The 24,900-nt window shown below is 29.5% G+C and overlaps 1 protein-coding gene and 1 pseudogene across 2 annotated transcripts; both read left to right on the top strand.

The window, feature by feature from the left end:
- Positions 1-11,437: 11,437 nt before the first annotated feature.
- LOC113873790 lies at positions 11,438-12,641 on the top strand (annotated as a pseudogene).
- Positions 12,642-16,763: 4,122 nt separating this feature from the next.
- Positions 16,764-22,605, top strand: LOC113872322. Of its 2 annotated transcripts, none has more exons than XM_027509792.1 (8): positions 16,764-17,299; positions 17,385-17,452; positions 17,634-17,700; positions 17,778-17,932; positions 18,044-18,120; positions 19,538-19,606; positions 21,292-21,392; positions 22,021-22,605. In XM_027509792.1, the coding sequence occupies exons 1-8, from the start codon at positions 17,048-17,050 to the stop codon at positions 22,321-22,323; spliced, it is 1,092 nt and encodes a 363-aa protein (XP_027365593.1). In that variant the 5' UTR covers positions 16,764-17,047; the 3' UTR covers positions 22,324-22,605. The 2 variants fall into 2 exon arrangements, with proteins under 2 accessions (XP_027365593.1, XP_027365594.1); XM_027509793.1 differs by having other exon boundaries at positions 16,778-17,299; positions 18,044-18,114; positions 22,021-22,488.
- The last annotated feature ends 2,295 nt before the right edge of the window (positions 22,606-24,900 follow it).

The following is a 24,900-nucleotide window of genomic DNA, read 5'->3' on the forward strand; positions in this document are numbered from 1 at the left end:
AAGACCAATGAATAGATGAAAAAGAAATCCTAAATCATGAAATAAATTAAGTGAATATTTAATTTTAAATTATTGGATACAGTTAAGATATGTCTATAATTTATGTAAATTGTATATTTTTATGAAAATTACAATAATAAATTTTTCAATTGAAAAGTTAATTATCCTAACTCCATCTTATTGACTCTTGAGAAACTAAAAAAAACTAATAATTACATTACTATAACATGATGCAAAATTTAAAATTTTTTATTTCAATAGTTGAATTACAATTATATTTAGTATTTTCACTATGCGTATTAAATTTTATTAAAATTAAATAGTTATAAGAATATAATTAAATTATCCTTATTTTTACATATTTTAAATGTAAAATATATTACATTAATTTTTACATAATTAAATAAGCCATCAAATAATTTTAAATTACCATTAATTAAATATGATTGATTTCAAAATAAAAATGTTTAATTAAAAATTATTTAAATAATGTAATTATTAGTATAACTTGTAATAATGTAATTTATTCTCTATGCATCCATATACGTGTGTGTGATGTTGTTAACATTTTAAAAGAAAATTTTGATTCTGACTATATCAATAATCAATATAAATAAATACCATAATTGGATAAAAAAAAATTAAAACATTACATATTTTTTAAGTTTAATATAATAAAAAAATACTCTTTATTTATGAACATTTTAAATAAAAATAGATATTAATATAAATAATTTTAACATTATAAATTAATTTAACTGTGAACAACTCTATGTAAAATTAAAAGATTAAAAAAAAGAAAAATAAAGGTTATTGAGAGTAATGTTTTTGTTGTAAAATTTAAAAGAGGGAAGCAACCAAAATCAGACAAACGCGGGAGCAAATAATTCATTCGTAAAAGAATAAAAACTCATCATGAATTAGAGCGATTTGTTTATAAGGGTTAAACCTAAAATTAAATCCGTTATTTGATGCACTAAAAATTAATATTATATGCAATATTGTATATTATTACTTTTAGTTTACTTTATACACATATTTCAAAAAATATATTTTAAATGTAAACGTGATACCTAAAAGTATCTTCTCCTGCCAGTACAAACAACATGTTCAAACTGGGAATTATGAAAGCAAAAGAACATAAATTAGAAGCCTTCGGCTTTAGTATATGTTTCTATTTGGTGTATAATTGAAAAGCATAGTCATACGTTTTTGTTGGTAAGGCAACCCTATCCGAGACTGCTGTGAATGCAAATTTAAACCTAAACGACCATACTAGCATGTTGTCGGTGGCTGTGTATGTTTTTTTTTGTATGTTTTTCTTTTTCTAGCAAAATAAAAAATTAATTTTATTAACCCAAAACTAAATTTAAATAATTAAAAATGAAAAAAAAATTATTCAAAATAAAAGCATAAAACCTCTCTTAAATTTCATTTACATGACTCATTGGTTGAGGGCAATCACTGATTCTTATGAAAGGATTAAAACTTGAAGGTTAAAAGAGCAGAAAAACCACAAAAGAAATAAGGAGAGGAAATAAGAAGCCAAAAAAGTTGCAAGATATGGAACTCTTTACCGCAACACTCTCTTGTGTGTGATGGGAAAGGGAATGGGAAAAGCTCATGCACGTGTGGTTCTAAGTGAGCCACGAGAAGCATGCTGACATAGTTTCCGTGTGCAAGTACTTGACTGCTATAGAGCATGCGCCTCAATAATTCTGTTTCTTGCTAATTATCATTCGTTTTTCTTATTTTTATTTTTTTTTTCAATTTGCCGAGGAACGAGTATTTCATTACATGTATGTAACCTACACACATGTAATTATGTAAATCTCTGTGAAGGCATATATTGTACTTCTCATATATGAAGATGCTGCTTCGTATACATATATCACTTTAAGATTTTGCTTGGCCATGCATGCGTGTTCACAAATGATTCAAATGAAGGAAGATATATAGAAAAAATATATATTATAAAAAGAGGGGAGTACTATAGCTATGTATATAACAATGCAATCATAAGTTTTGTAAGAGGCATCATAGCGATATTAGGCACAGAGGAGATAGAGGTCCTTTTTCTCTATTCCTTTTCCATCACTCATTGAACTGTTACCCTGTACTTTAGTGTCCGTTCAAGATTGTTTTGTAACAATAAATAAGATCTTGGAGTTATCTCCAATTCATTGCTCTCCCTCTAAAAATGCTTGATATATGTTTGAGGGTGTACCTCACCTTTTCTTCTGTATACATGCCCGCAATAAAAGCCATGCTCTTTCGTCCCGTTCTACTATTATCATTATTATTTTATTCAAAACCTTGAAGGGTCCACTTAGGCAATGCAACAAAACTAGACACATAGTAGTAGGGATAGCAACAAAGCATATTGCAAAATAGATTCCTTACCGTTCAAAAATAAACTACACAAATATGCTGTATTGCTGTGATAATCCTATGCTGCTTATTTTTACTTGTAGGTACAAAAATATAATTTACATGCAAGAAATGAAGGCTGAGTTTGAGAACTGTACCATGTGCAGTTAATTTCTGAACTCTAAGATAAGCATGACATATTTAATCATATGTATTATGTTTGTTTAACTGAAAAATATTATTGTGTGATGTGTGTCTGTGTGTACATACACGTATATTGGAGCATGTCTGGATGAAAGGGATATGTTAATAGAATGTTTAGATTAGTTTATTTTAGGATAATAAATGATTCCTAAGAATACGGTGTGGCATTAGTATTACTTGCATAAATACAATGTTCTAGTCCCGAATTTACGCTCTTCTGCAACATGATATAAATTTATCGACCCACGTGATTAATGTACGTAGGACACAAATTTTGACTTAAGCATTAAAAAAAACCATGACTTAAACTTGAAATTAAATCGATAAACTGATGCTGATTAAAAAAAATAATCCGTAAACTAAGATTATGTGGGATTTGTTTAATTGCATATTATTTGAGAAATAATTGCAGAGAATTTGAAAAGTGAGAAAAGAAGAAGAATGGGATAGGTGCAAAAGGGTTTACGTGGAAAATCCAAAAGAATGGTATGATCTATGGTGATAGCTAGTTCCCGTAGCCTGAAGTAACACACGGCAGGATACACGATGGCCGGCCTTTAAGGGGTGATGGGTCCCCTTTGCATCTCCATGCGCAAGCTCAGGACATCTCTTTTTCTTTTTTGGGTTCTAGAACAAGTTTTTATACTTTTTCTTAACGTAATTAATCAATTTCTATATAAATTGTGAATATATATTTCTAAATATAAAAATATTTTGTAATAAATATTTGTTTTTAAAATTTTATTAAATTTTAAAATAATCATGCAATAAGTTTTTAATTATTTATTTAAAATTTTGGTTCTAATTTAATATTACCTTCGGGTGCACAAGAAATCACTAACATTTTTTAACCTTGTGATTGAATTTAAATTTATTGAATTATATTTAAAATTATAAAAAATAATTTTTTTTATTTAATAAGTCGAAGGATAAGTAGGAAGATATTATAAGGTCTAAAATTATTCTTAAGAGAATTAATATAGTACTCATACGCTATATAATACAAATAAATTAAAAATATAGTATTTAAATTTTTAAAATATTATAAAATAAAACTAATGAAACAATTTTTATGTCTATATTATATATTAAAAGTTATTTAAAATATATTCATTTGACTCTGTAAATATTAATATTTTTATTTGGTCATTTCATTATCTTTGATATATTTAAATTCAATTGACATGATATTGTTAAAAAGGTAAAAAAAAAAAAAGAAAAAAAGAAATAACGCCTAAAGAGATTATTTTAAAATAAAAAAGTACAGTTTAGGTATAGTAAATTTGATAAATGGATTTACATAAACTAAATTATCAAAATATCTCAGTATTTTATATTACAAAAAAGGAAATAATTGTTTATAATTAACATAGCTTATATGTCATTTCTTTTACATTCAATTAAGTTTAGTACTACGGGGTTTAACAATCATTTTGTAAACCTCAAATTTGGGTGTAAAGATTAAAATAAAAAATGTTATTGTTGACATAAATATAATTACACACGTGGGGATATCCCTCAAACCCCTCGCCAGTCACTTGGTAAGTTGGTATGTATCCCCATTCCTATAATAATGTACCAAACCTTATAGAAACTTTTTGTGTCATCACCATTTTATGCGTTCCCCTTTAATAATGCGATGATAGGTTCTTCGTGCTTCTGGTTTTCTTTTTCTCAGTTCATTATATGCTCTTTTCCCGCCACATTGTGTCACAAATCAGTAAAAGTATGAAAAAAAAGATCAAGTGATCACAAAGTGAGGCCAATATGTGCAGTGCACTAAAATCAACATATAGGAAATGACTGATCAACTAATTTTGGTATAAGATTCTCATCCTTTTCCCCCCTTTGATACATGATTTAATCTTCATCTAATCAACTTTATTCCCAATTTCTGCTTTTCAAAATGGTAATTACCAACCTGATCTCAACTAGTTAGGAAGGTTTCCACTCTCTACAATGTTACCTAAAAGCAATGTTTGTTTTGTGTATCTTCCGGATATTCATGCGTTATATTATATAATTTTGTTTTAATACCATTTTATGTGTGGTTTGGTAATGAGCTATCTTATTCTTCAAGGCTTAGAAATTCAAATTACTGGACAGACATATTATTTTGATGGGTTACAGTTTTTATGTAATTTTATGGTTTGATATCAAAATAAGAGTATTATTCATTTTATTTATTTATATGTCAATTCTTTTTTTAAACTAGCTTATATACTAATTCTCTTAAATACATCTTGTGTGTCAATTCAACAAATATTTAATACGCATTTATATTTTTTATTAAAATGAATATAAACAGTTTATTAATATTAATTAAAATTAACTTTAACCATAATTTTGATATTAAAATGCGTGTACGATGTGGGAAGGAATATCTTTGAATGTGTAAAGTTGCAGTCTTACGGTGATTTGGGGATATTGTTTAGATAAAATAATTGGTTTTGTATATAAAAATAAAAACAAGAGTATCAATTAGTGAATAGGGAGTGTTTGATTGGGGCTGCTTGCTTCTCGGATACGTTTGGGGAGCTCAATAAATAAAAAAATAAAAAAATAAAAACTAATTTTGTCTCGTCGCGAAACGTCACCGTCTTCTCTCACAAGCCCAATCCGAACCAAAGAATTGACTACGGTCACGAGTCCACGCTGCTTATCCCATATTTATGCCTCTCTATAAATATTTCCTTTTTATTTATTCTCTTTTGCATGCCACATCCACCGTAAAACCTAATCTTTCTTTTTAGGGTTTGATTTATTTTAATGTTTATTTCCTTTCTTGTTCTCAGCTGCATGTGAAGACGCACAACAATTCCCCATTATATTATTCAACAATAATTTCATTGCTTATTGGTATTATCACTCGCTATTTCCTTTTTCTTAATTGATGATATATTTATATCTTTTCTGAAATTTACGATATGTTGATTATAATAAAAAGACATGAAAAGGAATAGAAGAATTAATAAAAGGGAGGGTGGGAGTGGTACATATGGGTTGGTGTAATCGGTAACAAGTAACAGGACCTCCATTATTGGCGGGTCATAAGCTGAAAAATAATGGTTAATTGGTGGCATTAGTGGTTGCTCAAAGCCTCATGATTCATGTATATTTGATACAAGATTTCTTACCCCACCTAACCGTTACTTTTCATTACAAATGGCCCACTTGGAGTGCTCAACTCATCCTTTTTCATGATCCAATTAAATAAATAATGAATCAAATCTTTATGATCATCTTTTCCCTCCCTCTGTCTCTCTCAATCTGTGGGAAGACTTTCCAGAACATTCACATAATTTAAGGCAAAACACAAGCTCCGGCGTTTAGCTTAATCCAACTCGTGAGTGCCTATGAAGCTTCGTTTCCATTTTTTTCAAAAAAATAAGAATCAGCATTTCGTCATTTTAAATTATTTTCGCGTTTGAATCAGTTTTCAAACCCTAACGTAAAGTTAAAATGAGGGTGCTTGCTGCACATGTAGTCAAGTCAAAAATATAATAATAATAATAATCATATTTTACACTTTTTTCCTCTTACATTCCATTTTTACTCATTTATCTTATCTTTGTTATCTTTTTTTTTCTTATCTCTTTCTCTCTTTAAGCCAAACAACACTCCTTTTAAGGGATGTAAAAATATTATCATCTAAAATAAAAACTATTTAAATTAGACTGGATGTGATCTTTGGGAATTTAAATTAACCCCCAAATACACCCCTCTTAAGTGAAGATATGATAATAAATATGTCAAAGAGTAACCCCTGGGTGGAAGTCAAGTAGAAAGAGACAAAGATCCCAATATATATATACTATCAGTAATTATCTCCTTTTCCAATCAACACAAATCCACACCCTTCACTGTCTTCTTTCGGCTATGGTAAGGGAAGTGTGTGTGTGTGTGTGTGCATGGAAATTTTTCGTAGCCAACAAATTTAACAATCACGAAAAAGTTGTAGCGCGATTGATCAAATATTCTTTGGCGGTGCCATTGTGATACATCATAATGAAATATTTTTGAGCTTTCAGATTTTGCTACAAGAGGGTATAACATCGAAAAAATCCGGACATTGCATAAATGGTGAAAGAAGGAGAACAACCCATCACTTGATGTGGGTGTAGTACGATTGATGATCGACTAGAAACTTTCCCATTCTTTTGTGGGTTGTGTTCCTAAGAAAGAGTGAATGGGAATATTTTTCAGCAGCAATTGCTAAACCAAAACTTTATCTTCCCATTCCTACACTAGCTTTGATTCACACTTTAAAAGATTGGGAAAATTTAAAAGATAGGGAACTTAATATTGTACAAGTACCACTCCATCATCACCAACATCAATCAATGAACTAGCATGTCATTTCGTTTTGTTAGTTTTATAATTAGTCGTGAGGAAATGTTTTTTCGCATTTTTGTTGGTAAAAAATAATAATAACATGAAAATAAGTTGACATGGTAATATTAATATAGGTATAAAATCATATGGGTGTGGGTGATATTTTCCCTTTTCACCTTGCTGATGAAATGATCGATCTAGCTATTTGATTAGTTTGACCTACTATTATAAACTATTGGGCATTAAAGGTATCATAATGCTTGTGTGTGTCCCACATGAAATGCAAAATGGCGTTGGAAATGTTCCAAATCCATGGCTTTTAGTGATAAAGATTAGATAAAACAAACACCGATCATGAGAAACAGTGATCATGTGATCTTGTCACCACCTAAATTTGTTAAGCCTACAATCAGTTTTATTCATCTCACCAGCCAACAGTAATCACTTAGAAAATAATAATTAATAACAATAGTTCTATTATATTTTAAATTTTTTTCTTTTGGAAAAATCACTTTTAGGTGGAGCTTTGGACCTACCAATTCTTACCAGAAATGCCCAATGTTTTGAAAATCCAAATCCTAGCCTAGATATTCTAATCTCAATCACAACTCATACTACAAGCTATAATGTAGCTCATAGCTACTATATGAATACTTTTTGCTCCACCACCATTTCTTAACTCTGTCTCTTGCTCTCGTTATAAACATCATTTTCTGTTGTTGAATAAGCAGCGGTAGCCTTTTTATTTGCCATAAACCTTTTTTTAGCAGCCCATGAATGGGCTGAAAAACAAAGAAAGAAAAGTGCAATACGGCTTTACACCAAATAAGTATTTTGTCCATAGGCTTTTACTTCTTATAAAGATTTCATAAGGCCCATCAAATAAATCCATGTTTAGAATGGATTGGATCTTAACAAAAAAATGATGGATTAGATCCTACAATGCCATTAACTATATCAATGAATAAGACCCGTTTTAAACAAAATGTTTTCAGACCAAAAGAGGATAGAATGTTTATATATATATATATATATATTTTTTGGTATTATGGAAATGGACTCAAAGCCATATCCTTTACAAGTTAAAACCGAAAAAGAAAAGGCCATGTTATTCGCCCCTGGCGAAGGTAAAAATTTTGGACCTTTTTCTTAAGGCCCACCCAATGTTTTCATTTATTTATTTACTTTCATTCTTTTTATAGCGTTTGCCAATAATTACTTTTATTTCTCATATATTTTACATTATTTAAATAATTACTTGTCTTTAAATATATATATATATATATATATATATTATTTAGTGTTATAAACTAATATTTTTTTTAATTTTTCTACTAATTTCTATTTGAAATAGATTTTTAAAAACCAATTTATAATTACTTCTTTTGAACAACGTTATTCTTATGTCATACATTTTATCAATTTTATTAACTTTAATTTTAAAGGTTAAATTTAAATATTTATAATTAATACTTTTTATGATAAAAATAAAACATTCATTATGTTAGAAGTATAAAATTATAATAAATATTTTATTTTTAATTAGACATATTTTATAAGTTAAAAATGGATGAATTTAACATAAAAAAAGAGCAATAGAAGTGTGACACAAGTTATGGTTTAATGTGTGACAATTATAAGATTTTTTATTAAAAATTATACAATTTAATATATTAATAGTATTAAATTTTATATTTTTAATTAAAACTTTATTATTAACTTTTTAATTATGTAACTTTAGCCTGTACTAGTTTAAGAGGGAGAATGGATAAAACATAAGAGGTGGCCAAAGGCCACACTACAGCAGAAGAGGAGGAATAGGTTATAAAAACATTATAAGTTGTAAATTATATATAAAATTATTATTGAATGTGTAAATTAATTTGCATGATATTATTCTATTTTAATATATAATTTTGAACAAGACTATCTCTTTTGATTAAAAATCTTATACATAAAATTAGACATGTAGTCAATTTTTTATAATTAAAACAATATATATATATATATATGATAAAAAAATATTGTTTTTAAAAAAACAAAATAATGGGCCTTTATGTGTACAAGTTTGTGCATGTTTAAATGGAATAAAAAAATTGTTGACAAAAAAAAAAATTGAAAATATGATAACCCTAAAAAAAAATGGAATAAAAAGATGCTATCATTGCCGACCCACCACTGACAGATACAATAAATGGCCAGCACTAATTCTTCAAGTGTGGGACCTACTAGAAGCGTTATAGCGTCAAAGCAATAGCGTAACGTTTCTATTGCATTCAAATAGGAGATAGGGCTGCGATTAGCTTCAATATTGTGTAAACGAGGGAGAAAGAGTGCGTCGCAGGAAAGGCAAATTGCAGGTTTGTGTGTGAATCTAATCACAGATTTTGAAGGCTTTCATTTTCTCCTTTCCATTTTCGTGTTAGATTCACGCACAAACTTGTCATTTGCCTTTTCTTAACCTTTTCACTTTTCTCATATTTAAAGTTATTTTTAGTTTGTTGCATTCCACTACAAATTCAGAATCCAATTCAAATGGAAAAACCCAACACAAGCTAGAAAGATGACGCCACATCCCCCTAGGTATGATATCTTCTATATTGAATCCAGAGTTTATTTCTTTTCTTAGTTTTCCCCTATCGTGATATCTAATTTGTTTAGAAGATGATTGCATGGTTTTGTATGCAAGCTGTTTGTGTTAATTTCATCTTCACTTAACTGAATACCAGATTCATATTTGTTAGATTTTGATTTGAGGTTGATGAGCTTCTGATTGTAATTTGCCGTCATTGGGATTTGATTTCAGAAGCTCTCTTATGTAGGAGAACAAAATCTGCCCAAAACACGTATAATAGAGAAGAAATCAACATTCAATAATGGCTTATAAATTCGCAAGCAGTTTACAAGTTCTGCCCGAAACTTGTTGTCACATTTTTCTAAAAGAAAAATTAATTTCTAAAAGCAATTAAAATAGCAAGATTTTATTAAAATATATTTATTACAATTTATATATACTTTTTATTCAAATTTATAGAGATATTGATTTCAGTCTTGAAAACTGTGTTTAAATACCTAAAATTAAGAAATATTGATTAAAAGTATTTATTATATTTTTATAATTTTAATAAAATAAATTTATTTTTTAATAAAATCTTACTATTTTATGTACTTAATTTAATTTTAACAAATTTTTATGCCCATAATTATGGAACAGTGCTAAAGTATAATTTATTAAATTTAGCTTGTTTGTGTTAGGGAGAGAAAATAAAATAAGGTTCATGAATGAATCTGACAATGTTCTGATATTACATGGGTTCAAATTATAGCTACCCAAATATAAGTTGTGACTCAACAAATGTTATTTAGAGATAAATTTTCCTTCAACTATGTTTGATATTCTTGCATTATTAAATATTTAAAGAATTGCTGTGAAGTCACAAGTAAACATGATATATAAAAAATTAAATATATTTTTAAGTCCTGGTGAACTCTTAAATTTTCATATTTTTTGTTTTAATCTTTCATATTTTTTAAAATATCCTTTTCAACGTTCAATGTTGACACAATCAAAGTTATTGTAATATTTAGTTATGATATTCAATTTTTATATAATTACAAGTGTGAGATAAGTCATCATTTTTGTTAGTTTTTTTTAGAATTTTAGGTGAATTATTAATTATTTGAGTGTATTGGTCATTATTTTTTCTTAATTTTTCTACTATATTGCAAAATATAGGTAAAGAAGTCAAAAAATAAAATAGAAAATTCTAAATTTGAATAATTTTTAAGAAATTTAGAACTTGTACAGCTATACCCATATGGTGTTCTCATATTTATCACAACAATGCTTATTAAAATTAAATTTGCTATATGAATTTGGATAATTTTTAATTGTGATAAAAATTAAGTTTGATCACTTGACTAAATAATGTTTAGTTTTGATGAAAACTGGATGTTTAGTTTCATTCAGTTTTCTTTAAGTGAATTTTATATATTTTTTTATAATTTCTTTCTTCAATATTTATATTTAACTTTTTTTTCTTTTTTTTTTATATCTAACTCCTTTTTTTTCTCTTTTAACTCTCTCATTTTCCTACTCCTAATTTCATATTCAAATATTATCTTTTTCTCTCTATCCCCACCTTTACTCTCGTATCTACTTCCTCCTTTATTCCATATCTGACTTCTTTACCTTTCTACCATCCATTCTCTCGATCCTCATCTATTTTCAATCCATTTTTCTTTTACACCCAACACTCATTTCTTTACTCTAATAAAAAATATTTTAAATTTTGTTAAAGTAAACTAAATTTTCTTAAATAAATTTTACATAAAAAAATTATTGTATTTTATTTTTATTTAAATAAATCTATTTTTGTTTAAGTAAAAATAAAATAATACGTATAATTTTCTTCAAAATACAGGAAGATCGATATTCTTTCCACATAATGTCATCGATTATTAATTAGAGTAACTTGTTTTTATAGTAACTATTAATTATAAGAAAGAAAAATAAATTTAAAGCCAAATGTCACCAAGTGTATTAATAATACATCAATTTATTAACAAATTGATTCTATTCTATAGTCAAATTATTTAATAATTTAATTCCAAAATTGACTAAATTGTATACATAAAAAATCTTACAGATTACAAAAACAGACGTCAACATTTTAATTATTTGTTATGGGAGTCAAATTCGTAGTATTTTTTTATTTTTATAATAACAACAACCCATCAAAGTGTTATTCAACCATATCAGACAAAGCAGACTAACGTTTATTCAGTTAATAAAAATTGAATTTATGTTCCATGAATTAAACTTTTAGTTCTACACATGCATACATACTCTGAGCCTTAAAAGATAACTTAAGTAAGATCACATCCAACTCCCCAAAACTTCTACTTAAAAGAAGTAACAACAGACAAACAGAATAAAGAAGAGCACTGACTCTCCCCTCTGTTAAGTAACCTAAAATTATGAATCATGAACTCTCTCTCTCTCTCTCTCTTCTCCAAGTTCTAACTCCAAAACACACACCTTTTGTTCAGGGTGAATTAATCTGTGGATGTGATCTTTCCTCCATGGCACCGCGGTCCCCCCCCCCCCGCCCCCCAGTCCGCCACCGTCTTCAACCAGGACACGTACCAGCAGCGTCTCCAGGCCCTCATAGAGGGCGCAAGAGAGAGCTGGACCTACGCCATCTTCTGCAATCCTCTGACGACAACTCTCGGTTGGGGTGACGGTTACTACAAAGGCGACAACGGCAAAGCCAAGGCTAAAGCCACCTCCTCCGCCGAGCAAGAACACAGCAAAAAGGTCATCCGCGAACTCAATTTCCTCATCTCCGGCTCCTCCTCATCCGACGTCGACGAAGGGGTCACCGACATGGAGCGGTTCTTCCTCGTTTCCATGACCCAGTCCTTCGTAAACGGCCGCGGGTTGCCCGGTCAGGCCTTCTTCAATTCCACCCCCGTTTGGGTCACCGGCGGAGACCGCCTCGCCGTGCGAGAGGGCGCGGCAGGGACAGGTGTTCGGGTTGCAGACTCTGGTCTGCATACTTTCAGGAAACGGCTTGGTTGAGCTCGGTTCCTCGGAGCTGATTTATCAGAACTCGGATACGATGAACAAGGTGAAGGTTCTCTTCAATTTCAACAATAATCCAGAAGTTACGGATTTCGTTAACACCGTTGCTGCTACGGCTTCAGTTTCAATTCCTATCAATCAATGAATTTCAAAGACGACGCAGTTTCAAACCTCAGGCAGTTTCGACCATTCGGATCTCGAAGCTCTTTTGAAGAAGCTTGATATCAGCTAAAAGACAATCTCCTCTCAATGAGTTTTTTGGTGAAGTATGCTTTTTCGCAGCTTTTGAACGGGAGACGCAGCTTAGTTTCCTTTGTTCGGTAAAACGAAAGCTGCGAGCGTCTAAGTTTTAGTGGTAAAACTAGCTAAAATTATATGACTAAACCTTCACTTAATGGAGAGTTTGAATCCAACCTTGTCTTTTTTGCAAGCTCGCCTGACATTTTTAATTGCGAAACAGTGTCATTTTGATTGAAGTACTTTTTGCTCAAACTTAATGATATATTTCTTCATTTGTGTTGGAAGAAGAATTTACCCTAAGTGCAGGCAGAATTTTGTCTAAATTTTTGTTCGTTGTTATGTTTAGAGATTAAATATTTAAAGATTGAAATTTGTTATACTGAAGGGCTAACAAATAGAAAATTCGGTAAAAAAATTTTTTTTAATTTATTAAGTCATTTTTTTGTTTTGAGGACAAAGAACTTTAAGTGTTTAATGTTTTGGGGACGAACAAGATAGGAAAAATAGATCTATGACTTTTAATTGTACATGATTTTTGTTTTTTATTGATTTGACGAGGCTTTTTTATTGATAAATCTGTGTATAAGCTCTTAGATGACAAAATCTCTTTTCTATCACACGCTGCCCCATTGGCAGAAATTTTGACAAGGATGAAAGGAAGTTCCTTGATGGTATTTCTGCCTCGCAAAGAACAATTAGCGATGAGAGCATTCGTGCTCTACCTTCTCATGTTGAGGTGAAGCTTGAGTATTGACCAAGAGGGAGTTTATTAGGCAAGTAAATGGCTCTAGTGTCTTAGATTTCTATTTGAACTGGAAAAATTTTTCTCAGCCAGATCACTGTGGTAATTCACATAGTGATGAATCCTCTGAGTTTAGAAGGTAGTAAGGAACAAGAAAGTTCTAGTGGTGGTAGTGGTATTTATCCAAATGTATGGTTAATGAGAAGAGAAGTGACAAGTGTTGTTGAGGCAGAGTAATCTGCTTAGTCTAGTGCTAATGTTGCTTTAAAGTTAGCTCATGTAAGTGCTCTTGGGAAGGTGTCTTCTGGTATATGGCAGTCAAAGGACGAAAAATCTTAGAGGAGCATAACATATATGCTAATATGTTTGGCAAAGTGGTACTTGGATTAGAATGACACAGTTTCGCAATTAAAAGTGTCACGCTAGTTTCAAAAAAATAATCTATTTCTGTCAAGTAGGATTCTGATATATCACTTAACGTGACAACTCAATCTCCTGTCACAGTTTTTTAACGGGATCTGACGTCAGAGACTAAAATAAATGACAAAGAAAGAAGTTAAGAACTAATGTGATATTTTAAATATCTTTAAGAGATTAAAATGCTGTACTCAAATATTGCCAGGAACTAAAGCGAGGGTTTAATCAAAGTTATATATTTGTTGTGAAAGTTGTGAATTTAGCTTTCATAAACTAATTGATTTGTATTAAATTATTCATAACTACGTAATATTATGTTAATATTAAAGCATGTATTATTTATTTATTTATTTTATTATATAAAAATATAAAATATTGTAAAATATATTTTAAAAATATATAAAACTAAAAAATGACTCTTATAATATAAAATTGACTCGTCAAATTTTCACAAAATATTTTAAAAGTATTTTTTTTTTGTTAATTTACGTTTGTTTATTTTAAATTTATAATTTGAATTTGTTTTAAAAAATTGAAATTTAACTCATCTATTAATAAAAATGTTTAAACTAGGCTTTGATTGTACGAAGAATAAATTAATATTTTTTAAATGAAGGGTAATATGTTTTGTTGTGTCAGCGTTGAAAATCTATTGTACATGTTGTGTAATCAAAATACACAGAATTAAGATGATTGTTTCCCATAAAAAGAAAAAAAAAAGACTGAGGAGGCATTAGCTATTAAGCATTAGGATTTAAATCTTTTTACTCTTTTCTTTATGCAACTAATTATCCAATCAATTGAAGCTTTAAATCTCTTAATTGTAGATCAAATTCACTCAATTGGTTTAAATTTAATTCCTTGACTTTTATCTTTTCCTTTTCTTTTAATAATTAAAGAATCGTAATCTTTCGGTGATTATAAATCAAACAAATATTAAGCTATATATTTAAAAAATATTTTAATTGTCGAATCCTATTAGTTCAAAAGAAACAATAAACACAAAGAATCCCACACTCAAGATAAATAAACTTGATTTAAAATAAAAGGTCAATTCACAAAAGAAAAAATAATGAAAATCCTTTTTCTTAGTATGAAAAATCAATTATACATTATTTAGAAAAAGAAAAGGTTAAAAGAACTTGTTAAATTTGGCAAAAGTCAAATTTCATCAAGTTTATTTTCTTTTATTAAATTGGATGGGTTATAATTAATTAGATTTGCCATATAATTCAAAATGACAAAAAATTACTAAGTCAATGTTAGATAAATACTGGGAATTTAAAACAATTACATATTATCATAATAATTTGTGTATATATATATATATATATATATATATATATACTTCACTTTCATTCCATTGGTTACCATATAGAAATATATGAGAAATGTATTTTGTACACCTTAACGAGACAACTTTTTTGTGTATTTTTAAAATGTGCATGCAGAATAAAATAAAATAAAAAGAAAATAATTGTATACAATATAATATAATATAATATTAATTTTTAGTGAATTAAATAAACTCTATAAGAAGATAAAGAATGCATTAATATATCAGCGACCGTACATTAAGGTGGTACACTAATATATTACTTTTTTGATATGGATGCGATGGTTGCACTCACAAAAATCAAATTGCAACATTAGTTTTCCACTTAGGCTCTAAACGACAACGATCGTGCGTATATAATTCCTTTTTAGGGTGCAAATGTATTTGCCATTTCCTTCCTTTGAGCAGGACATGCAATCTTTGTATCAATTTTTTTAGACCACCTTTTTCTATATTAATAGTTTGGTTGAATTTATGAATTGTTTTTTATATTTAAAACAGAATTATGTATTGATCTATATATAAATGTTTTTTTTTTTTGCATTTTAATCTTTATTTTTATAATAATATCAATAAAAAATATAACAAAATAATTTTATAAAAATTAAAATATAATTTTTTAAATATAAAAATTTATAAACATGTTAAATATATAGACTAAATATACATTTTAATAAATTTTATTTTTATAACACTATTAATTATAAAATTTTCCTAATTTTATATTTTTACTTTTTTATTTTTAAAGAAATAAATAAAATACTAATGTTAACATTTTTATTATAATTTTTAACATATGATTATCTATTCTAATTTTTAAAATATAATCATCTCAATTTATATCATCTATATTTTACATGATATATTAATTTTAAAAAAATATTTAATTTTTATATAAAAATAAAATATTTGCTATATATAATATATGAAATTATACTTACTCAAAATTTTAAATGACCTATTATATGAATGAATTTATAATTAATTTTATTATAATATAATTAAACAATTCTTATCATATTAATTTAAAATTTTATTATTGATTTATAGTATTTTTTTATTAATTAATATGTATGATTTTGAATTATAAATGATAATCATTAACTTAAATATATAAATTTTATATACATTTTTAATTCTTTTTCAGCTTAATAAGGTTGTAATTATTTTAAATATTTTATTATTTATAAATATAATTTTTTGTTTAATTTATGTATTTAAAAAATTAATAAATTTTATATGAATAGATATGTATAACTTTGAAATATAAATAATAATTATTTACTTAAATATATAAATTTTTAATCTCTTAAAGATTAATATTTTTTTATTTGACGTTTTATTTTTAATTTTTATACTAAATAGAAAAGAAAACACACATTATTTAGTAAGGTTTATTAAAATTTATTTGACAATAATAAGAAATGATAAAAGTGTAGAGTGAAGATATGGTGTGCTTAATAAATGGTAGATTTTGACGTGTATATCTGATATGATTAAATAAAAGGTAAAATTGGGTAAAAGGAAAGAGTGGGGGCATAGGGAAGAAGGGAGGAATGAAAGTGCAGATGAAAAGAAAAGGAAGTGCTATGTGTGATGTTATGTTCTGTCATGTCTGTTTATGTGACACTGTGATCTGAATTTTCAAGCAAACAGAAAAGTCAAGGGCGGTGGGAGTGGCGATCCTTCCTTTCCTGCACGGGCTGCCACCCAGTCAAGTCAAACTCATATAAATCCATTCATATTAACAAACGACACGTTCCTTCATTTGAAACTTCATTTCAAAGCCGCGTCGTTTCACCCATACCGTACCAGAATGCTTCTTCGTTTCCTTTTCGTTTTGTTCTTCCTGGGTTGGGGCTTCGTGGACTCGCACGAGGAATCGGGTCACTGGAGCTGCGAGTCCGAGTCGGAGATCCGAGTCGAAGCCGAGTTCAGACCCGGAGTGATTACACTGGATGGCCACGCCGACGATTGGAAGGATATTGATGGCTCTTACTTCCCTCTCCTCCCCGCTCTCGATCCCGACGCCGAAAATCAATTCAAAGGTGGAAAGATGAGTGTTAAGGTCTCTCTAGTCCCTCGCCAATTTCATTTCGCTTTCGTTTCATTTCATTTTCTCGCTTCTTCTCGTGATTATCGATTTGTTGCAGAGTGTGCATGATGGCCACGATATTTTCTTTCTCTTGCAAGTTGATAAGGATTATGCCTACTCTAAAGGGTAAGTGTGCCGTGTCATGCGGTGCAGACCAACTGCATCTTCTTAGCGTGTTTCAGTGCTATATGAACTTGCGTTTATTCTATTCACAAGGAAGATAACATGGATTAAAAATATTATCCACTTTGTTTGGTATTCGTTTATGATAGCTTTGGTGTTTTTTTTTTTTTTTCCTTAAATGCAGCGAAAGCAACAAATGTCCCTCTGTCGCTCTCATGTTTCAAATTGGGGATAGTGCTTCTTATCATAACGTGAGTTGATCCACTCGTTAGAATTCTTTCTTGTTCATCTCTTTGACAACTGTTGACTGATAAATGTTCTGTTAAAGATGGGTGGCTGTGAGGAACATTCAACTTCGTGCACAAACAAGACCTGCAAAGGTCATGAAGTTGACATTATGCACTTTTCAATTGGAAGTGCTATTCCCGGACGGCTTTATGGTGGCAATCCCCTAGATAATAGGGATGGAAATGGCAACGACAGGTGATCCATGCTTTTTGTGTATTGGTTGACAATTCATGAGGATTTCAACTAGTCTAAGGGGTGTCTTTCTGCTGGATGTGTTCATTCAGTTTTCGACATTTGCTGGTGCAGGTTTGGTCACTTGGTTGATCTATATGCCTGGAATCCACATTGTAGATACTTGGATGGAACTGGTCCTTCAGGTTCTGGTATGTTCAAATATGACACCTTTAATGTGAATTATATGTTTATATGATTAGAAAAAAAAAGGCAGAATGAATGGGATTAAAAGGCCAAGTGGAAGTATCACAGAGGGATCAAAGCAAAGCCATTGGGGTAGTAATAATATTTATAAAGGAAACATTTTCTCAAACTTTCCACTTAATAATTCACTTCGTCCTATGGAAATGTAGGCTCCTCCACAGTCTATAGAACTTTGTTAAATCTTGAAACTATAATCATTGCTTGCATGACTTCACTCCTGTTCACTAACCACAGCTTCCTTGATACTCATGCTTTTATTCATGTGAGAAATGTTTTATTTTTCTGTGTACATTTTCTATCATCATATTGCTTGTCTTTTTCCCTCTTCCAATGTTTGTCTTCCTCATTGAATTTTCTATTATTTACATTGTTTAGTTTGCTTACTTGTCAATATGCTTTTCACTTTACACACTTGGCCATATAAATAATAGTGTTAGCTTGTTCTGAACCATGCATGAAGTCGTCCAGCACTTTATTCCTTTAGCTTATCCATGAAAAATCAGGTTCACATTTGACATTAATCTTTTCTAACTTTGCTCTCTAATCACCAGTTTTTATGAAATAATTTATCTTTGTTCTACCAATCCCAATTTAAAATTGATGCCAACGAAATGAAAGCAGATCCCAACATTATCCACTGATTGGATTTAAGCAGGTGTATGATGTGTCATAAATTACTTTAAGCATCTGTGTAGGAGAGGACAAGAAGACAGAGAGAGATTAAGTATTTTTTATGCTAAGATTATGTAGACAACTTTTATGTTCCTAACTCAGGTAAAGGAAATGATTACGTGTTAAAATGACATGAAACACGATTGTCAAGCACAGTTGTAGGGACCACAGTTCATGACTCTCACCACAATAGTACAAAGCAAGCAGTATGTCATCGTAATCATGGTAGCTGTCTCCATCAATTTCATGTTCAATAGGGTTTTCATAATCATCAACACTTCATAATACTTTCTCTTTGTTGCTGAAATGTTATGGGCTAAAAAATATGAAGTATCATAATGTCAAACCAGATTATGTCATTCTCTTTCCCTGTAAAAGGAAAATATTGTTTCAGTGAGTAACTTCTGAATTTAACCTCTATGAGAATCATAAATTTATGTTGAAAGATTTTGTGTGGAGAATTGTTGAATTTTTTGTCGGTCCATTTATGCTTATGATTTGAGTTTTACAAAAATATCCTATTGCTTCATAAATTATGAAGTTTAATCATCTCTTTTCTTTATGTAATATGACTTGGAACATTTTGGGTTTTGTATTTAATCTTGATTTCAACCCCTTTATTTGTTGATGATCTTCTAAGTTCTTATCAATTTAAGGTATATTAAAATCTGACCCTTTTTCTGTTGTCAGCTAATGATTCTAGTGCGCAGAATGACTGGAAGGGTGCTTGGTGGCATAGCAGCTTCACAGTTCACTCAGGTGACTAATTTATTTACTGATAAAAAATAAAAAAAACAAGTACAATGTCCTATCCATTAACTGTAGGTGGAAGCTGAGTTGAGACTGAAATTTTGGTTGGTAGTGACAGGAATCATGAAACAATATTTTCCAAGTAGTATATGTCTCATTACATATCTATATGCTATTTATGAAGTGAATGGTTCATGTATATAAGATAAAGCAGGCTTATGATGCACTATGCTTCATTTATGAATTTTCTTTTGAGATATGTCAACAGCACTTTAAAATTTTTCATACATGTAAGTGCCAATTGCTTTCAATAATATATAATTGGTGCCATCAATGTAGGTTAATCTCCCACTAAGTGCCTAAAGTTCAGTGATCGATTAAAGAAGGATGACCAGCTTTGTTTTTGTGGCTTTTTACCATATAAGAAATTAAGAATTATTTTTTAAGAGTAAACTAAATTTTTGTCGTAATCACTTTAGTCTCCCTACTATTCAAGGTATTATCAAATCTATCGGTCTTTGATGACATTTTACTTGATTGAGAGACTAAATTGATAACATTTTACATTATTGAGGGAATAAATTGATGTTAGAAATCTTTGGAGTATCAAAGTGATGATATTTTGCATTACTAAGGGATTAGAAAGTGATGACACCTATTTTCTTGGAGGACAAAAATAGGGATTTACATTTTTTTTTTTAATGTTAAAGCATATTTTAGATTCTATTGCAAGTTGCACTTAGTGTTGCCAAAATTGGCCCAAATATTGACTCGATTATGGTCACTAGTTCAACCACTAAATGAATTTCTACACGAACCATATATATATATATATGGAAAAAGATTTTTTTACACTGGTATAAGTTTAAAAACTGTTATACTCAATCTGAACATTTTATTTAACTTAAACTAACAGGATAGTAAAATAATAAATTATAACTTGTTAGATTTAAATTAAACAAAAAGCTCAAATTGAGTATAAGAATTTTTAAACTTATATCAGTGTAAGAAAATCCTACCTCTATATATATATATATACACAGAGAGAGAGTATCCAATGAGATTTTTTTTATGTAAGAATTTGAGAATAAATCTCAATTATTGGATCTTACCATAAATAGTCATGATTATAACATATTGTGTGAATTTTTAAAGTCTCTTAACTTTTTTAAGTGATCATGTAGCTTAAAAAAAATTTAATCTTGATCATTCATATAGTGTTTTATGGTTCATATTTATCATTTTCATTCTCATATAAAAAAAATTCTCATTAGATACATCTATATAATAATAATAATAATAATAATAGTAGGAACATTATAATTAATTTAAATTTATGTTTTAATGGTTACTGTTACATTATTAGGTGAAAAGTTTAAACCTTTTCTGAACTCTACAGTAAATATTGTGCAAAACCAATTCAAGTCATTAACCCAATACCCTTTCATGCTGATTCAATTCTGGTTTAGAGCTTGTTCGAACTGGTTCAATTGCATTAATGATCCAATAGTCTGCTCGAACCAGTTCACTATTTGAATTGGTTGGTTCAAGCTGATTTTTACAATACTAGTTTCAACCCCATGCGTGAATATCTTCGTAAAAAACAGTACCTTAAATTTGATCTCTCTGCTTTATTTTACCCTATCGGTTATTTTATTTCTTTTTCTTCCTCTATATTAACTTTTCTGTAACAGGTTTTGTAGAGGACGAGAGTCCATATGCAGAAAATGGAAAAAAGGGCACATACTTTTTTGAATTCTCTAGGCCTTTGAGGACTATGGATCATCTTCAACAGGTTAGAATAATTTGCTTAGGGCTTGCAGTAATTTGTCCAGATCTTTATCATTAGCTGATTCTTGATTCATAAGTTTTTTCTTGATTAATCTTTGGAGCCGTTCCCAAATCTAAATGTTGTTGATGGAAAATATGGACATTAATTATCAATTTTACTTGATGCTTTTGAATTATGTATCTATGCTGTTTTATGGTTGAAACAGCTTTGGCTTTGGATAAGATAACCTCTACTGGCTTTTTTGTTTTATTTTCACCCTAACATAAACTTGCCCTCCGAAGAAATATTTATTGTCTGTGGGTCAAAAACTAAAACAAACTAGATTTAGACCACTTTCTTTCTCTGTAATTTTTTGGTTTTGTTTGGGGTGTGGGGCATAGGTGAAAAGGAAAATCTTTTCAAATCTAATAGATGTGATTGAAGGAAGCCTTCTGAATCATGTGGTCGTAGTTTAACATATTGTGATTATTGTGTTATCTTCTAGTTTCCCCCTTTACAAAGAGACTCATAACTTTGACAGAACTTGAGACCAAATATGTTTGTCTTAATAGTGCTGTAGGTGTATCTATATTCCTGAATTTCATTTATGTGATGACAAGTGAGTAAAATGGTGCAACATAATACCTTGCAGGATGTACAATTTACCATTGGTGGATCCAGTAAGATGTCTGTTGCATTCTGGTATCCAGTAAATGGTCAGCCATGGCATCGTTCTGGACACTACTCTGTTAACTGTGATTGGGTTTCCATTGACATATCTCGGGGCAGTTCTTTGAGTGGCAAGTCAGCAGACGCAGCATCAAGTAGCTCATGGAATGTTGCAAGTGCCTTTTCTGTTATACTATCAGTAGCAGCACTTTGTGTGTCTGTTTTTGTGAGCTATCGGGTGTTCAATCCCAAGGGTGTTTCCTTTAGACCAGTGGAGAACCTTTAAAATAGTGTACCAATAGCTTAAGTTTGGGATTGTACTATTCATTACGCTTGTACTAGATAGGTTTGTACTGTTTAGTGCTTTCTCGTTGCCCTATTTTTTAATTGTAATTGAAGCATTACTTTAGTTATTTTAAGCAGTGTCAGAAAAGTGTTTATTCATTATCAGCACTATGGAGATGAAGTTTCATCCTCTCATGCTTTATGCTTAGTTGTTACGTACAGTTGCAGTACCGTTTGCTTTTCAGCATCCATTCAGTTAAAAATGGAATGATGAATTTTTCTCTTATTTTCTTATCTTTTTCAAACTGGTAATATGCATTGAGTTTTGCAACATGAGCTTTACGTATTGAGTTAGAATCCAGCCAGAGGAAGAGCTAATACTTGTTGAGTGTTGCAATTTGAGACGATAAAATTTTTTATTACAAAATAATTAGGGAAGGGGACGGTATCCTATCAGGAATTTGAACCTGTGACCGGAGTCAAATGGGAAATGTTGTCTAATCTCTTCAAGTTTGAAATGACAACATTGAGATAACTAATCTCTTCCTTCTCTTTTATTAAATAATTTAAATTAGAAATTATAGATATTAATCAAAGAAACTAATAAACCTAACAATGATATAAATATATAATACTTTTCAAGTGTCACATTGATTGTCTTAAATTGATACTAGAGTAGTTTGGTTTAGAATTGTCAAAGTGAGTGAGTTGTAACTCTTAAGTTAACTTGACCTATAGTGGGTTTTGGGTGAGGTGAGTTTAACAATTAACTCATACGTAGTAAGATTTTTTCTTTTATTTGGATCATATTCATAACCTGTGGTTAGTTGAGTCAATCCGTGAGTTTTAATTTAAATTAGTATTTAACTTAATTTTAAAAAATCAAGACATTTATGCAAATTAAATTAGTTTATTTTGTTAATTTACGTTTGTAATCTCTATTTTAGTGTTTGTTTTCTTTATTTTATAATTTTTTATTATTTTTAAATTTGATGGCCAAAGGTAACCTTTCAGGTTGGTGGGCTTAAGTCAGAATAACATTTTTTTAGCTTACTCTAAAGGTGAAATAAGTTAGGTAAATTCACTATTAAACTTAATCTATTGTGAGTTAACTTGAGTGAATCGGATTGACCCATTTTGACCACTCTGGCTGGGTTGAATCCTTTATTTTTTTTTATTTTTGTAAAATTTAATGTTATAGTTATGATTACATCTTTTTCATGATTACTATGTTGAAGCAAATAAAAAAGTTAACCATAAAAAATAAGGGATAAATAATCTTTTTAATGAGTGTTTAAAGAAATATATATTATTGTGCATCTTTAAGAAAGCCATCAGATAATGACCCTGTTTCAATGTGACGAAACAAACATAAAATATGATGATTTTCTGCGTCCCTATCTGTTTAGCACACCTGTAGCGGTAAAAAAAAATTCCTTAATATAAATATAAAGATTTTGCAGAAATTGGAGAGAGCTGAATTTTCAATGTCATATATAAAGCGAAAATTTACGCAACTTATAGTACACACGAAAAAAAAATGCAGCGCATAATAACTTGATTTTATAAATAAATGGGTATCCTGGAATGCAACTAATCCCAGTTGTTTTTTTGATATGCTGATTATTTAACACCTCAAATTTTGCACTGATCTTATATACCTTACACTATTTTCCTCTCCTCCCATCCGCTTACACAAGGTGTATACACTGCAAGTAGTGTGAAAACATTTTTTTTCTAAATCTAAATAAAAAAAACACCTGGACTGACAATCACTTTTCTAATTAAAAAAAACTGACATTGTTTTATTTATAACAAGTTTGGATTAGAAAATGGTTGTGTTTTTATTCCTAGTTTTGAGAACAAAGTATAAAATAAAAATAATGAATAATTTTAATAATGATTAAAAAAAAAACTAAATTTTTTTTCATTATTAAATTCTAAACGATTCTAGAGAAATTGGTTATCCTATAAAGGAAACCAAGTCAATTGTAAAATCACTTGCTTAACATAAACTACATCCACATTGTTACGAACCAAATTCAGAGAAAAGTAAAGATAGGTAATAATGTAGAAAAGAAAAGTTGTATTTTATTGAAGATAAAAAAAAAGAAGAACATCACAGTACAGAGGATGAGTAATCCTCTCTACTCCAGAGCCAAGCTCCTAATACACTTAACAAAGAAAAACTACCGAATCTCTCCTCCTGCTTCCTAAGCTTATTTAAAAGTAAATTCGAATAACAAAATACATAAAAATAGCTAAACAAAGTAACAACTCTCTTTATTTTCTCTAACAAATTGTAATCCTAATCTTTGCGAGCTTTGCGCCTCGTATAGACTTTTCCCCAATGTGATTTGCTGCTGCCTTGTTGGATTTGAGCTTCATCAGGCCCATTAAATCCTTGGGCCCTATCAATACCTCCTGGTTGAAAAAATGTCTTGTCCTTAAGACTAAATTCTGGAAACTGTTCCCTGATTGTGATTTCATCTTCCCAGGCTGCTTCCTCAGGTGTCTTTCCTTTCCAGTGGATCAGCCATTGATTCACCCTCTCTCCATGTTGCAGTAAACCGCGAGT

Source organism: Abrus precatorius, unplaced genomic scaffold (assembly GCF_003935025.1).
Source record: "Abrus precatorius isolate BTA unplaced genomic scaffold, Abrus_2018 Scaffold7, whole genome shotgun sequence".
NCBI classification, from domain to species: Eukaryota; Viridiplantae; Streptophyta; class Magnoliopsida; order Fabales; family Fabaceae; genus Abrus; species Abrus precatorius.

Coding starts and splice junctions, on each gene's coding strand:
- LOC113872322 (XM_027509792.1), top strand. CDS start 17,048: ATGCTTCTTCGTTTCCTTTTCGTTTTGTTCTTCCTGGGTTGGGGCTTC. Junction 17,933..18,043: donor GATGGAAATGGCAACGACAG/GTGATCCATGCT, acceptor TTGCTGGTGCAG/GTTTGGTCACTTGGTTGATC. Junction 18,121..19,537: donor AACTGGTCCTTCAGGTTCTG/GTATGTTCAAAT, acceptor TTCTGTTGTCAG/CTAATGATTCTAGTGCGCAG.